General features: G+C 38.1%; 1 protein-coding gene across 2 annotated transcripts in view; it reads left to right on the forward strand.

The window, feature by feature from the left end:
- Positions 1–17,128, forward strand: part of ATP11C (ATPase phospholipid transporting 11C) — a 184,949-nt gene that overhangs the window by 74,673 nt on the left and 93,148 nt on the right. For both annotated transcript variants that reach the window (XM_045839388.1, XM_045839387.1), the window contains exons 2-3: positions 5,119–5,238; positions 13,279–13,368. In XM_045839388.1, coding sequence (XP_045695344.1) covers positions 5,119–5,238; positions 13,279–13,368 — 210 coding nt within the window. The remainder of the gene's footprint in view (positions 1–5,118; positions 5,239–13,278; positions 13,369–17,128) is intronic.

The raw sequence follows: 17,128 nt of genomic DNA on the forward strand, positions 1-17,128 counted from the left end.
ACATTTAGATAATGCAAGTCTAACTCTGAGCTTCAAAAAAAGGTGTTCTCATCCAAGTCCTCACGGTCACTGCTTTTTCCTAAGCATTGTGCTTGCTGACTTAGGTGTGTGCTTTTGCAGGACTTAATCCATTTCCTATAGCAGTTTCTATTCAATTAAATGTGCTGCCATCGGGTAATGTCCAATTAGAGATAATCTTTGCGTCTAGGGATGTACTTTGAATATTCAGTTGTCTTTTGATCAGGTATTTGAGAGTTTCAGTTAATATAACCATAATTAAGTTTTAAAGGCAAGGAGATACAAAATGTCTTGTCTCCCGTTTTGCTTCGCTGCCTCTGGCAAAGGAGGGAGAGACAGCTTAATCACTTAAAAAAGATGCAATAAAAGCAAATTGTGAAAAGTAGAATTTTAAGGCTCGTTTTAAAGTTATGACTAAATTACACATCCAGATTACTCTTTTTGGCTTGTTATAGTGGAGTGGGCTTGGAAACCTCAGCCATTTGACCACTGAATACATTGCAGCAAGTTTAACCAAGAAGCTTAACACTCTCGGGAAATGTTTCCCAGCAAAGTAGTGCTCTCCTTGCACGCCCCACCCCTCCAACCCTCGTATAAAAAGGCTGACTTTGGGGAGCATTTTAATAGATAGCTAAAAGTTTGATGAAATGCTCTTTCTTTTAATTTTTAATTCATTTGGACTTTTAAGACTGATGATGCTGTTCGAGTATACTAGTGCTGCAGAGAAGAAAATAGCTGTGGGGCTGGGGTGCAGAGAACAGTTTTAAATCATTGCCAAGATTTCAGCTTTTAATAAACATTTTTGTTCATTTTTTGGCAAATACTTATATTTAGTAACTCACAAAGAACAGTCTCATGAAAAATAAAAAAAGAATTTTGTGGCTGCCGAGAATGACATCAGTGATGAGTCGTTGCTAAAGTGAGTTGTTTGGCATTATATTATGTAATTTTTATCAGTGATCTGAATAATTGATGGTAGAGCCACATGCAAAATAAATACTGAAGGAGAACCACATTTTGTGAACAGCTTAAAATGGTTGGAAGGGGATACCTTGTGAAAAGCAAATTATTTTAATTATTTTAATTACTTAAACGTGTAGGACTATGGCTAACTTGTAGGATGTTGGTTAAGAGCAATTAATTCAATGAGCAATAATTCTGTAGCATTTTTCTCAGCCCTGGCTGCATATTAGAATTGTCACCTGGGGAGCTTCCAAAAATTAAATTAAACTTCAAATAAAATATGCAAGTATTAGTATTATGTTTAAAGCCAGTATGTGGCAAGAAGTAAGAACCACTGGTTTATGAATAAGTGATATATTTAAGTCGGCCAACACCTGGAAAGTACGGAGAGAGTGAGCTCTGTTTCAGATCCTGTGACAGCTTTTATACTGACAGTCTTATATGGAGGTCTCTATTTTCCCTTAGTTCTTACTGAGTTACTGGTCTAGAGGTAATCCAGAAACAAATTACACTTCCAATGGCTTTCTGTGTTTTGAGACTTGCAAAAGCATAGGATTTTAAGATGGTGCTAGTTGAATAATAGTACCACTCTACTCTGATTTTTATTGAGAGAGTATGTTCTGGTGAAAGTTACTTTCTTTTATTTACTAATTTCTTTTAAAGATTTTATTTACTTATTTTTAGAGAGGGGGAGGGAGAGACAAGGAGAGGGAGAGAAACATCAATCAGTTTTCTTTTGCATGTCCACAGCTGGGGACCCTGCCTGCAACCTAAGCATGTGCCCCGACTGGGAATTGAACCAGCGACCCCTCGGCCTATGGGATGATGCTCAACCCACTGAGCCATACCAGCCAGAGCTAAAACAATATTCAGTTTACATTGTGGAGCTATGAGTCAGGAGTACAAAAGGACAATTTTTTATCTTGAAGAAGAAAATGAAATTGCTTTCTCTGTTAATTCATGTATTATAAATATACTTTTCAATATTCTTTATATAATACTTGTCATTATAGTGTATGATGTGTCGTGAAAATAGAATTGGTGCCAGTATATTTCAATTTTTTAAATTGTTTCTAAAGACATTTGAATGGGAAGCAGTTCAACACAGGATAGACTCTTAATAGATTAAAATTCATTATAAGGTGGTAGGAATCGTACACATCCACTGCAGACTACATTGTATGCCGCCCAAATGCGAAATTATTTCAATTCCTACTTGGAGTTTCTCTTCCCTGCCTTGGCTAAAGCACCTACATTATTCAAAATCCTAAGAATTAAAACCACTGTTTTAACACTACATTGGTAGCAAGTGGAAAATTACAGTGAATTTACACCAGTTCAGCATTGCCATTTATATGCAGACCAAAAACATTAAACAGAGCAGATTCCACCAGAAATTGCAGGTTCATCAGATTCTAGAGTGAAAACAGGCATGGGAAAGTTATCTGTTTCACCCTACCTCACCCTCAGTTCTCAGGAAGCTCCAAACTCAATCCTGCCTGGGCTGAGGAGACTGGCCTTTTATGAAAAATCCTCTGGAGTGGACAAGCTGCAGCTCTCAGGCCTCTATTTCATTATCTAATAATGCTCACTGTCAGGGTCTGCCCCCCCCCCATACCAATTCTAATCCATTTTGTCCAATTAAATGGAGATAGAGGTCACTTTGGCCTATTTGAAAGCGGTCCCAGAGATAATGTATGGGGAAAGCACTTAGGGAAACTGTAAATGCTATTCAGATGTACAGAATTCATAAAAATATCATGTGCCTGAAAAATTGCATTTTGCTTGTTCCCTTTGTTCCCTGGAATGCTGTGACCTGCTAGAGAAGAAAGTTGAAGACATTTCAGAATTGGGGAAGTACTAGTTCATTTTTGTTTTGAGTTCATCAGTGGCCATTGTTAACTGAGGGGAACAATTTATATCGGCAGCGGCAGCGTATGCAACATCCTGCAGAAAGCACTCAACGGACTTTCCGCCACTTGTCTTTACTTTTCCCCTTTCCATTTGCAGAATGATCTGAGAACTGCCTTAAAGGTAGCTCTTTTTTATTTACTCTGTGCCAGTTCTTGCTTGTGTGGAAAACTAAACAACCATATGAATATTAAACAAAATGTTGTAAATTGCAGTGTATGTATGAACTCGACAATTTCTGTAATTCAAATTGGCGTGTTATATGGTTCACATGTTGTAGAGACTATAGAGTGAGACTATAACTTGGAACAGAAGGTGAGGAAAAGTGTGAAGAAGAATAAACTACACTTCTGGTAGTATTCACTTTAGTTTACGTTTTACAAAGTGGATCTTAATGGAAAATTTAGTGATCTTATTAGTAAGCTGCATCAGACCCGATATTTTCCCAATGCAAACAAAAGTCAGTTCCTGAATCAAAATGTTTATAGCTACCATTCTGGTAAAGGTATTTTTTATTTGTTTCCAGAAATTGTTTGAAAATTTACCTGCTAATCACTCTTGGCATGTGAAGGACCTGTACAATCAGTTGTTCCAATGCCCTGTATTTAGGCTGATGGCTAAATAGCTAAGCTATCCAGCACAGATACTTACAAATGATTTTTTTTCCAGCTTGCCATGGATAGAGATTCCCACAATCTCCCTTAGCCCCAGAAGTTACCCTTTATAGCCTCAATCTCTCCTACTTCAGTTTATCCCAATTACTCTTCAGTTGATTCCCTACAGATTTTGAAGGAAATCCCCACTAAATAATTATTTAATAAGCTTAAATCAAAAATGGTGAGGCAAAAGGTCTTACCTATCTATATTTTGGGGTGATTTGTATTTTGTAAAAGTAAAAGAGCATGTTTCCCATACTATATACATAAGGTGCAAAAAAGTCAGACTAGCATACATCCAAACAGACGTTTGGAGAATTTTGCAAGCTCCAAGTGGTTTTGTTTAAAGTGATTATTTTCAGGTAGAGGTTTACATCTTTGATCTTTGAATAGATCATCAAAAGGAAGGAAAGTCTTTGTGGTTATACACTTTTAAAACATTTTTAGGTTGAGGGATTATCTTTTTCAAAAATAATGGAAATATATAAATGGGTATTGGCTTCTGTCATATATCCTTTGACTTAAATATATGGTTGTCTCAAACACGGTAATATAGTACCATTAAAGGAGACAGCCCCAAATTTATATAAGAAAAAGTACTACCCTGACTTAAGAAAAGAAAATAGAGTAAAGCCTCCATGAAATACAAGGCTGAGGTAAAATGGAGCTCAACTTTGGAAGATCTAGATTCAGCACATCTACTTTTTAGAAATGTAAAAGAGATTTTAGAGATATATTTTGTGAAATGGGGCTTTTTAAAACAGATTTTATTTATTTACTTTTAGAGAGAGGAAGGAGGGAAAAAGAGGGAGAGAAACAGCAGTGTGTGGTTGCCTCTCACTCACCCCCCTACTGGGAACCTGGCCTGCAACTCAGGCATATTCCATGACTGGGAATTGAACTGATGACCCTTCGGTTCACAGTCCGGTGCTCAATCCACTGAGTGACACCAGCCAGGGCTGAAATGGGACTTTTTTTTGACAGTAGGCCCTGAGAGATTGCAAAGAAATGTCTTTCCTGTGAAGCCTAAGAATTTATAAATTTTCTTTGTAGAAATAGCTGATCATTTTGTTAATAGAGACAGCCATGGTATTTCTGTATTCTTATAAGTAATTATTTTGAGTGTAGAAGTAATTTGCATTCTGTTTTCTGCTGTCTGGTAAGGGTATTGACAAAGCTGTCATCAATAGTTGTATAGAAATTAAATATTTCCAGTCAGACCTTTCCTAAGTTAGTGTGTTGCTGTGATGGTGATTGTTGAGATTCTGTGGATGAAGGAAAAATGGCTGACAATAAAAATTATTGTTTCTCTAGAATGCTTTGCTTAATTTAAACATTTTAAAATTGCACTGTTGGCCTCAGAACAGTTGGCTCTAGCAACACTTGCACTAAATCAGCAACTGAGAGCTTAGTGGAGTTTGACATTCCTAACAAGATTTTGTCCTCTCTCTATTGCTCTTTCTCTCTCTTTAGACCATAGCTAAACATGCTTAGACAAGAATTTTGAGTTCCGCAGAAGCATGGAGAAATGTGATGAAACACTGACTGTTTCCCTCTTTCTGTTGGTCAGTGTGCTGGCGAAGAGAAACGAGTTGGTACACGTACTGTGTTTGTTGGCAATCGTCCAGATTCGACAACAGAAGTTTGCATCGCACAAAGGTTCTGTGATAATAGGATAGTTTCATCGAAGGTAAGTTTTTAACTCAATATATATTCATGCAGTGAGCCAGATAATGCACTTATTTTTATTTATGCTTCTGCAGAAGCTGGTGCATTTATATATGCATACATGGACGTGCACTTATACCAGTCATGAACCAACTGTGATAATTCATCCACCAAAAGGCAGTTTTTTTAAAGCATCACTTTGTCTTGTTACAGCTGAAACATCTTTCACTTGCCTTCCATTATGATTCACAGTGTCTGTTGATTATGCCTCTTACTTTAAGCCATAAAGTATGCTAAAAGTAGGAATTATTTACTTGCCCAAAGCTTCCAGTATTGCCCTTAATTGGATGGACTAGTTTGTAAATAATTTACTTTTTCTTTGGAGAGTGCTTTCCTGGAATGACATCTGTATTGCTTTCTCTTTCACTGAGGAGCTTCTCAAGTACACCCCTAGGGCCTAAGGCTGTGCCCTGCTTGGTACAGTGCCTCAGTGGTTAAGGATCTGAAGATCTGAGTTTAAATAACTTACCAGCTCTGTGACCTTGACCAATTTAATCCCTAAGTCTGAATGTTCTCCTCAGTGAAATAGAGCTAATATTTGATATGTGAAAGCACTCCTTATAGTTCCTGGTACCCATAGTCATCTTTCGACAAGTATTAGTTTATTAATCTTAACCTTTACCTTTGGCTGACCAGATTGGGTGCTAGGTACTGAACAGTTAACCCACTGCTACCTCTTGTACCATGGAGCAGATTTTGAAAATTTTCCATAGTCATGCCACCTGACAAGGCATATCTAAAATGTTGGTGACGGTTGGTTCACAGCATATTTGCAAACATCTTAGGGCCTGCAACACAAAATTATGCAATTTTTAGAAAAATTAACATTAGTTTTTAAAGGTACATGTGATTTATCTTTGGGTAGTGATACAGTACGGACTGTACTTAGCTAGGAGATTAATGTGTACAATGTGGACAGAATGAGTGAACACTGCTGTCTTATGATCTGTTGGCCTGTAGCACACTATGAGCGTACTTGGATACAGTGTCTTTCCTGTTCATTTTTAACCTTATGGCAGAAAATTTATCTTCAGCCAGTAACTTCCATGTGTGTGCCCAAGGCAGGCCTTCACTGAAAATTGTGACTTACCCCATAATATCTAAGAAAACAACCAGTAGTAGTTATTTGACTCAGAATCATAGAGTTGTAGAACCTAAAGACCCTAAGACCAGCTCACTTTGCAGATGGAGAAAGTAAACCCACAAGAAATAAGTGACATGGCCTCCAAGCAGAGTTAGTGATAAAACCCTTTTCTTTTCTACTTTTTTAAAGATTTTATTTATTTATTTTTAGAGAGAGGCGAAGGGAAGGAAAAAAGAGAGGGAGAGAAAGAAACATCAGTGTGTAGTTGCTGCTCGATCGACCCCCACTGGGGACCTGGCCCACAGGTGCCCTGACTAGGAATTGAACTGGCAATGCTTTGAAGGCCCACTCTCAATCCACTAAAGCCCTTTTCATATCGTTGTGCTATTTGGGTTTCTTTCTCAGTTTTATCTCTCCTTCTGCGTCAAGTGAAATATGAAGTATTTTCTAGGGAACTATTGTTTTCCATAGTGTTTTATGTGGAAGACGTTAAAGTGACTTTTCCATTGAACTAGTGATAATCATTTTGTTGTGATATCTTTGCACTTTCATATTTTCAAGGAACATATAAAACTCAGCTTAATTCTCAGTTTTTTTGGTATTTAATAGAACATTTTTCATATTTTATCTAGCTTCCGTTTTGCCAGCAGGTAAAATAATGCAGTAGGATGTTTTTTAAAATATTCAGGAGCTCACAGGGCACATAAAGATTATGTCTAAACAAATTTGTTTATATATTTGTGTAGATGTTTTAGAAACCAGAATAAAGAAGTTAACATTGATAAACCTACAGATTTCTTTTTTCCTCTGTAAATATTAGGTTTACAGTTTTTGTGGTTAACTGCGTATTAACCAATCTGCTTTTTCATAAATACTCTAGAGCAGAAAAAGAAGAAATGACAGTGTATGAGGGGGGACCTCCAAACACATGGAATTTATTTATAAAAAATTGTGTATGCTTACAAGTTTAAACTTCAGTCACCTTCAAAGTACTCTCCTTTTTTTAAAGATTTTATTTATTTATTTTTAGAGAAGGGAAGGGAGGGAGAAAGAGAGAGAGAGAAATATCAATGTGTGGTTGCCTTTCATATGGCCCCCACTAGGGACCTGGCCTGCAATCCAGGCATGTGCCCTGGCTGGAATCGAACCAGCAATCATTTAGTTTGCAGCCTGCACTCAATCCACTGAGCTATACCAGCCAAGGCCAAAGTACTCTCCATTTGATGTAATACACCTATCGACATTTTTTCCCACTGCTCAAAACAGTTTTTGAACTTGTTGATTTTGATGTATCTTAGTGCTTCTGCCATTTTTTTGTTTCACCTCCTCTGCATTGGCAAAACATTTCCTTTTGAGGACTGCTTTTCATCAGGGAAACAAAAAAATCACTTAAGGCAAGATCAGGTGAATAGGGAGTATGGGGCATGGGGGTCATCCTGTTTTTGGTTAAAAACTGAACACTCAGTGTGGTGTGGGCAGATACTTGTAAATCAACCATCATGAAATAGGCAAATGATTTGAAAGAGTCTTCAAAAAAATTTCACTGAGGTCAAACACAGCCTCTCAACAGTGCCAGCTGGCACACTGATACATATGGATTGCTAGAACACGCACCTAGTGGGGGAAACCTGTACTACAAGGGTTCCACCCTCTAGAAAAGAATTCCAGTTATTTTTGGGGGGGAGTCCCCCCTCATACTAACCATAAAAAGAATGAAATCTTAATACAATGAATATAAGAGGATAGTATACAGTGTATAGCAGTAGAGAACTTCATCCTTGTAGACAGAAAATCTGAGTTTGAGGTTAAAATAAGTCATTTAACCTCTCTGTGTCTCAATTTTTTTATCTGTAAAATGGGGATATTAACAGTACTTACCTTATAGGATTGAGATAAGGAATGAGGTCAAGTGACCCACAGCAAACATTTAAGCACTGTGCTTGACTCATAGTAACAACTTAATGGTAGTTGCTGTCATACTTGTATTTCTGTGATTATTGTTATTATAGTCCTGAACAGTACTATTGATTTCTTCAGTCTCATCTATTTTGAATGTGAAGCATTCAGAAGGAAAAAGGAGGCCTTTGGGTCCATTCTGGAGAGAGCAATTGTTTTATAATTTGACTTTTTCTTCCTCACATTGTCTTTTGTCTGTATTTATACCAGAATCTTTTAATGAAGAAATGTACAATTTATGGTATATGTTAGCTACCTTCCAACTTTGTAGCAAGTATTGATTTTCTTTCTCAACTCTTCAATAATAAAAATAATTTTCTTTTGATTGATTGCTTTCTGTTTATTTATAAATGTCATCAGTAATGCCAGTGTAACACTGGGAATAAGTCTTGTTAATGTAAGGAGCACTAAAGATAAAAAAAAAAAAAGACAAACAAAAAAACACTTTGACCTACTTGAAATTTTTCTTATAAAATTAGTGTTCTTCTGCCCTGGCTGGTGTGGCTCAGTGGAGTGAGTGCTGGCCTGCTAACCACCGGGTTGCCAGTGGATCCCCAGTCAGGGCACATGCCTGGGTTGCCAGACAGGTCCCCAGCAGGCGATATGTGAGAGGCAGCCACACAGTAATGTTTCTCTCCCTGTCTTCCTCCTTCCCTTCCCCTCTCTCTAAAAAAATAAATAAATAAAATCTTTTTAAAAATTAGTGTTCTTTTCTTTTGGGAACACAAACATTTTCTTTAGAAAAACTTGTTTGGGAATCACCAGAAGTTTGTAGTTGGTATGAAACTCTTGGAAATCCCCTCTTGTAGCAAAAGAAGAATGGATTGCTATAGCTTTTGTGGTACTCCTCTGTTCTGCTTTCTTTTTTCCTTTAAAAATCCTAAGCCTCATCTTGAAGGCCATTCAGTGGGATAAGAATCAGTGAATTCCACCTAGCTCTTTGAAGGTGTGCCCAAATTAATCTGAGTACTCTTATGTAAGAGGACATCTTGGATTAAACTTTCAAGCCTAAAATTACACTAGTATTTATCCTCATTTTAAAAATCAGATAAAGCTGAGGGGAGGTGGGAGGGGATAATAGGGGGAAGGGTTTCAGGAACGTGTATAAAGGACACAGGAACAGAGCCAAGGAGGGGGTGGGATCGAGGGTGAGACGTGGGGATGGCTGTGGTGGGGGGGAAATGGAGACAACTGTACTCAAACAACAATAACAAAATAAACTTAAAAAATAAAATTAAAATAAAAATAATCAGGTAAAGGACCTATGGATATGGACAAAAGGGTGGGTGGGGGTTGACTGGGGGGAATAGGTGGGGTAGGGGAGAGCAAGGGGGTGGAATTGGGACAAGTGTAATAGAACAGCAATAAATAAATACTTAAAAAATCAGATTCACCTGTAGAATTTATCATATGTTGTTTTCTTTGAGTCTTATCAAACTCCTTGAAGGTGCCTTTTTAACTGAAGTTACAAAATCCTAATGCAATAATATCCTGGCTACTCTTTTTTGCTCTTCTGAATTTATGGTAGAAAGAGTGATACTTAAAAAGAGAAATTTCTGCTTGGCATTGGTAATAGAAATGAAAGTCAACTACTGTGATGCTGAAAATTGTATTTAATGCCTATAATAAGGAGAGCTGATCATCAAATGAATACAGTAATTTAAACAGAATGAAGAGTTACTCAAGCTAGAGCTCTGCTTATTTACGACTGGGTGCTTATTTACAACTAATCTTAAAATACAGTTATTTTGTTCTATCACATCGAAATCCTAGTACTTAGAAAAGTCAGTATTCCTTCTGATAGCTCCTTCACAATTGGCTGTTAACTTTAAATAGTTAAATAGTTACTACTTCCTTTGTAACGGTTACCCTTCCCTTGTGGTGTACTGACACAGTGGAACAAAGTTATTTAGAGCCTTACTACACCGTCACCATTTTTTAGTGCTAAAGCTGAAAAATTTTGGACCTTAGGTAAAAACAGGTAATGTTCTAAAGCCTCCCTCTGCATAAATTGAAATAATAGACTCTCAAACTGTGATTTAATTCATTTCAACCCCCACCTTTAATAAGTGATTAATGTTTGAGGGGCTGATCCACAGTTTAGTTAACTATAGAGCAGATGTAAAATGCATTATATAGACTTGGTAAGCTGGCGTCTTTGCGTAGAATGCATTTTTAAAATTTATTTTAGTTTTTTATTCTCACCTGAGGATATGTTTATTGATTTTGGAGAGAGGGGGCAGGAGAACATCAATGTGAGAGAGAAATATCAATCGGTTGCCTCTTGCACCCATCCTGACTGGGGACCGAACCCATAACCTAGGCATGTGCCCTGACCAGGAATGGAACCTGACCTTTCAGTTTATGGGGGATTGCTCCACCTCACTGAGCCACACTGGCCAGGGCATCGAACCCATTTTTGAACATGCTCTAAATGTTGGTGTTGCTTTTTAAGTTTATAATGGCATGTTACGATAGTATAAAAGATATACTTACTGACTTCTTTGAACAAGAACTCACTTATGACCCCTCCATAATCTCCATTCTGATTGTTACTGAAACAAATGCTATAAACACTTAGTTCCTGTGAACTAACATTGTATTTGGTATCACCCCAATAAATCTAGTAGACACCTGGCACCATACATAGTTATTATAATATTATTGACTATATTCCCTATGCTGCAGTTTTAAAATTTCTTTCAGTTACAGTTTACATTCAATATTATTTTGTATTAGTTTCAGGTGTATAGCATAGTGGATAGATAGCCATATACTTTACAAAGTGATTCCCCCTTATATTTCCAGTACCCACCTGGCAGCGCACAGTTATTACAATATTACTGACTATATTCCCTATGCTGCACTCTACATCCCCATGACTAGTTTGTAACTACCAATCTGCACTTAACCCTTTCTTGTGTTTTACCCATTCCTCCAACTCCCGTCCCATCTGGCAACCATCAAAATGTTCTTTACCTAAGAGTTTGCTTCCATTTTGTTTGTTCATTTATTTTCTTTAGATTGCACATGTAAGTGAAATCATATGGTATTTGTCTCTCTCTGACTGACTTATCTCATTTAGCATTAACACTTTCTAGGTCTATCCACAACGGTGCCTCATAATAATAACTCATGACCTCGAATAGGAAAGAGGAGGGCATATACTGGTAGTTTCCTCTAAAGCAGGGATATCAAACCCATTTTCACGGGGGGTCACTTCAGTCTCGTGGTTGCCTTCAGAGGGCCAAATGTAATTTCAATTCCTTAACAGTTAAGGACTAGCTACATTTATACAATCCTAAAATTATTTCAGGCTTTTGAAAGCAACTGGGAGGCTGATGCCTTCCTAATGTTTGTTTAATTAAAAATCCTTTAGTTAGCCCTGGTGGGTATGGCTTAGTGGATGGGGTGCAGGCCTGCAAACTTAAAGGGTACTGGTTTCATTCCCAGTCAGGGCACATGGCTGGATTGTGGGCCAGGTCCCCAGTTGAGGGTGTGCAAGAGGCAACCAATGTATCTCTCGCACATTGATGTTTCTGTCCCTCTGTTTCTCCCTTCCTTCCCCTCTCTCAAAATAAATAAATAAAATCTAAAAGTTAAAAAATAAAGTGATATTCCAAGGTTTTTTTTTAAAAATCCTTTAGTTGTATAACAAGGTCAACAAGCCAGAAGTTCATCTGTTTGCCTGTTGTTGGGATAGTTAGGTGCCAATCTGGACTGCATCAGCTTCAAAGTGTGACTGAATCAGTGATTTTGACCCCTTTTATTTTTGGACACAAGCTGCCTGAGGAAAGTATGGACTCTCTTCTCCTGACTGATGCCCAGGCACACACAATTGTGCACTTCATTTTGAATGGCTTTCCTTGAGGAATTTCTGAACCTTGGGGGAAGCACTTTGTAGGTTGCCTGTTGGTTGTAATGCAGCTCCATCACTGGATATGTTTCCCTCCGCTCGTCTTCATTTTTCTTGCGATTTCCTGGGGGGATCTTGAGCCCGTAAGGCTTTGTAAGAAGGATTAGCTGTAAATTCTCATACACCTTATTTAAGTTAATGGATATTTTTTCACATTATGGAGATACTTGGGACTGTTCCAGTATAAATTTAGAGCTTTGGGTTAAGGAATGTGTTTTTTCTGTCTTCTGGTCTTCTTTATTAAGACAGCTATAAAATCCAATGTCTGATGATTTTTAGTGACCCAGTCCTTCAGCTTAAGTTACCAGTGAGAAAGTCTATGGGATTTGACTACTGGCTGAAGAATTCTCTCCTCTTGAGCGTGTACAATTTAGCCATGAAACCTTTACTGATTATCAGTTACCAGAGCACAGGATGGTACGTTGTTGATTAAAGTAAAAGCCATGTGTAACCCAGGGTTATGTGTACACCTCAGTTGTCACGGAGGTACTGATGGGGACAGAGTTATATCCGTGATTGTGATCAAGAATCCAAAGTTTAGCTAAGCCAGAGAAATTAATTTGTTCATTCATTCATCCAGCTAATGCTATTGAGTGTCTACTTTGTGTCAGACACCATGCTAGATGTTGGGGAAAATAAAGAAAAGACGAATGAACAGCCTGCCCATATAACTCATGCCTGTTGAGGGAGACATTTTAATTAAAACACACACACACACACACATATATAATGATCCACTGCAACAAGTGTAATCGAGGAAGTATACGGTGATGTGAGAGCACGTAACAAGAAACCTAATTTAAGCCATGTCAGAGAAAGCAGATGTAGGGGACTAGATGGTCCGGTTGTAATGGTCAAAGTGAAAACTTTATTATTTAAAAGTGTGTTTTCTTACTCTGCCTCTAATTAAATGCTTATTCATATGTGTGATATTTGGGTTTTAACATGTTTTCAGAGTATTGGGGTAACTGGGACCCATATGACTTATTATTACTAAGGTTTTTTTGTTTGCTTTCCGATAATGTGTATTTTTTTCTTCTTTACAGTATACACTTTGGAATTTCCTCCCAAAGAATCTGTTTGAACAGTTCAGAAGAATTGCAAACTTTTATTTTCTCATCATTTTCCTTGTACAGGTAAGAGCTCCACAAATAGGCATTCCACTTTTAGAAACTTAATTACTTCAAACAAATTTTCAGTCTATTCCTAATCTTTTTAAAAATATATATTATTGATTATGCTATTAACAGTTGTCCCATTTTTTTCTCTGCTTTAATCCCCTCTACCCTGTATCCCCCTCCCACCTTAGTTCATGTTCATGGGTCATACATATAAGTTCTTTGGCTTCTCCATTTCTTTCCCATACTATTCTTAACCTCCCCCTGTCTATTTTGTGCCTACCATTTATGCCTCTTACTCCCTGTACCTTTTCCCCCATTCCCCCCCTCCCCTCTCATACCCTCCATGTGATCTTTATTTCTGTGAATCTGTTCCATAGTTCATTTTTTTGTTTTGTTTTTCTTTATTTAGGTTTGGTTATGGATAGTTGTGAGTTTGCTGTCATTTTACTGTTTGTATTTTTGATCTTCTCTTTCTTAGATAAGTCCCTTTAACATTTCATAAAATAAGGGCTTGGTGATGATGAACTCCTTTAACTTGACCTTATCTGGGAAGGACTCTATCTGCCCTTCCATTCTAAATGAGAGCTTTGCTGGATAGAGCAATCTTGGATGTAGGTCCTTGCCTTTCATGACTTGGAATACTTCTTCCCAGCCCCTTCTTGCTTGAAAGGTGTCTTTTGAGAAATCAGCTGACAGTCTGATGGGAACTCCTTTGTAGGCGACTGTCTCCTTATCTCTTGCTGCTTCTAGGATTCTGTCCTTCCTTTTTACCTTGGCCAATGTAATTATGATGTGCCTTGCTGTGTTCCTCCTTGGGTCCAGCTTCTTTGGGACTCTGTGAGCTTCCTGGACTTCCTGGAAGTCTATTTCCTTTGCAGATTGGGGAAGTTCTCCTTCTTTATGTTTTCAATTTCTTGCTCTTCCTCTTCTCCTTCAGGCACGCCTATGATTTGGATATTGGGATGTTTAAAGTTGTCCCAGAGGTTCCTAAGCCTGTCCTAATTTGTTTGCATTCTTGTTTCTTCATTCTGTTCAGGTTGAATGTTTATTTCTTCCTTCTCCAAACCATTGATTTGAGTCCTGGTTTCCTTCCCTTCACTGTTGGTTCCCTGTACATTTTCCTTTATTTCACTTTTATTAGCCTTCACTTTTTCCTCTATTTTGTGACCATACTCAACCAATTCTGTTAGCATCCTGATTACCAGTATTTTGAACTCTGCATCTGATAGGTTGGCTATCTCTTCGTCACTTAGTTGTATCTTTTCTGGAGCTTTGATCTGTTCTTTCATTTAGGCCATTTTTTGTGTGTGTTGCTGTGCTTGTTAAGTAATAAGGGGCAGAGCCTTAGGTATTCGCCAGGGCAGGGCAGCCCACATTGCAGCTTTGTGGCACTATACGTGGGGGTGGGGTCTGAGAGGGAACAATGCCACTTGCTCAGCTCTTGGCCCGCTTTCAATCTCTTCCTCTGCTACTCACAAGCAACTTGGGCCTTTCTGGTGCTGATTCCAGGGAGGGGAGGTTATTTTGTGTATGTTTGAGGACCTTGTGGGTCTATCCAACAAACTGTCCTGTGTGGCTTGGAGTTTCTCCTGCCACCTCAACCAACACAGGTTTTTTCAGTCAGAGGTTTTGAGGCTTTATTTCCCTGAACTGGAACCCTGGGTTTTGAGGTCTGTCTTGCTCTCTGGTTATTCTTCCTGGCTTATCCACACACAAATGGGGGACTACCTGCTCCCCCAGCTGCTGCCTCGCTGCCCCAGTCCTCCAGCCACCACCTTGCCACAGGTCCTGTCCCCCCGGATGCCTGTCTCCACCCCTCCTTCCAGTCTAGATGAATGTTTTTTCTTTAACTCCTTGGTTGTCAGACTTCCATATAGTTCGATTTTCTGTCATTTCTGGTTGGTTTTTGTTTTTAAGTTTGTTGTTGTCCTTCTTTTGGTTGTGCGAGGAGCCAAAGTGTGTCTACCTATGCCTCCATCTTGGCTGGAAGTGATTTCTAACATTAAAATGCCCTGCGATTAAAAAGATGCTTCAGGACTTATTGTAATAATACTTTTTAAAGTTGTAACATTAATTATATTTTAAAATTGATATTATTTTACATATTTCTAAAGTAGCATTTTTACTAGAAAACTTGTTTAGACTTGCACGCTTTTAAAAAACTTACATGGGTTTTTTATCTTTGTTTATGCCAGAAAGACATGTACTGGATACTATTAAACACAATGGTATAATATATTTTCAATATATTAAATTGAAAATAGGTTACTAGTTTCCTTTTTTAAGTACTAGTTTCAGCCTAATTGAAAATTTATCACTTATCTTTCTGATTATTAGTTTTGCTCTTCATTCATTTACTTTTAGGGGGAAAGCCTAGTATTTAGAGGTTTTAACTTGCATCTTCCATTTTTAAGTCTATAAGCTATTAAAATCTTTCCCTTACCAAAAATCACCTCCTGAAAATTTTACTGCATTGAAAATACTTTTTTTTCTCACTTCATTTTTTTTTTTAAATGAGGGAGAAACATCCCGTGCAATTGCTCAAATGCCTTGTTGGTGTTAAGTGCTTCTGTTTATTCACTTTAAGTCTTTGAGTAAATGGTGCTGTAATTGAATTTAGCCCTGCTTCTTAAAACCAATCTGGGTTGTGATATGGGAAAGAGCCAATTTCAATCTTGAATGATGGGGCATTTGAAAAGGAGCTCCTTTCCACTCATGGTAAGATGTCTTACAGAACAGTGTAAAATAAACTGCATAGAGGATTGTATTCAGAAGAGTCATTCCACTTGGCGTGCAGCGATTTCAGTTCAATTCAGTGAGCATATACCAAGCACCTATTAAATGCCATTCAGTAGTCCAGACAACAAAGACTTTAGCAGATGCAATGAAGATCCAGATACGGCTTTTCTAGCCTTAATGAATTTAGGGTATAGCCAAAAACAGTTATGTATTCGCTTAATTTAATATAGTAAAACTCATAAAAATAGCATGAGTAAAATGCTATGGGGATGTGGTAGAAGTTGTGATTTTTTTCTACCCAAGAGGAGCTTGGAAAGGCTTCAAAGAGTAGGTGATTTCTGAACTAAACCTTGAAGGATTAGAGACTGTCAGTGGTATTTCAGTCTGTGTCTGCAACATAGCATGTGTGGCAGGGGCAGGACTGGATGGGGGTTAGAGATGAGAGTCAGTGAATTGCGAGGGCAGAGGGAGCTCATGGTCCTCTGCCCCTCAAATCAAACCTATTTCTCTCTTTTACTCTCCTATTTCAGTGACTGATGACAACACCCACCAGCTATGTTACCAGATGCTTGGAAGACATCTTTAATCACCCCTCATGACAAATTCCTTACCATTCCTGTCATTTTTGCCTCCTAAATATCTCTGGAACATATTTCCATGTCTGCTGCTACCCCCCTCATCCAAGCCATCATCTTTTATTTAGATCAGAGTAGTAGCCTCCTAAATAGACTCCTTGCCTCCATTCTCATTCTCTTTCATTTTCTTTTCCACAAAGCAGTGAGAATCTTTTCAAAATACAGTTCTCTTCATGTGACCTCTCCCTGTTTAGAAGCTTCAATTATTTTCCACTATTGGTGGGACAGAGAATGAATTCTAGCCCTGGCTGGTGGAGCTCAGTGGATTGAGCGCTGGACTGCGAACCAAACGGTCCCTGGTTTGATTTCCCAGTCAGGGCATATGACTGGGTTGTGGGCCAGGTCCCCAGTAGGGAACACTCGAGAGACAACCGCACATTGATGTTTCTCTCCCTTCCCCT

The sequence above is a fragment of the Phyllostomus hastatus genome, unplaced genomic scaffold (assembly GCF_019186645.2).
Source record: "Phyllostomus hastatus isolate PE091 unplaced genomic scaffold, TTU_PhHast_1.1 phas_contig_30, whole genome shotgun sequence".
In the NCBI taxonomy this organism is placed as follows: domain Eukaryota; kingdom Metazoa; phylum Chordata; class Mammalia; order Chiroptera; family Phyllostomidae; genus Phyllostomus; species Phyllostomus hastatus.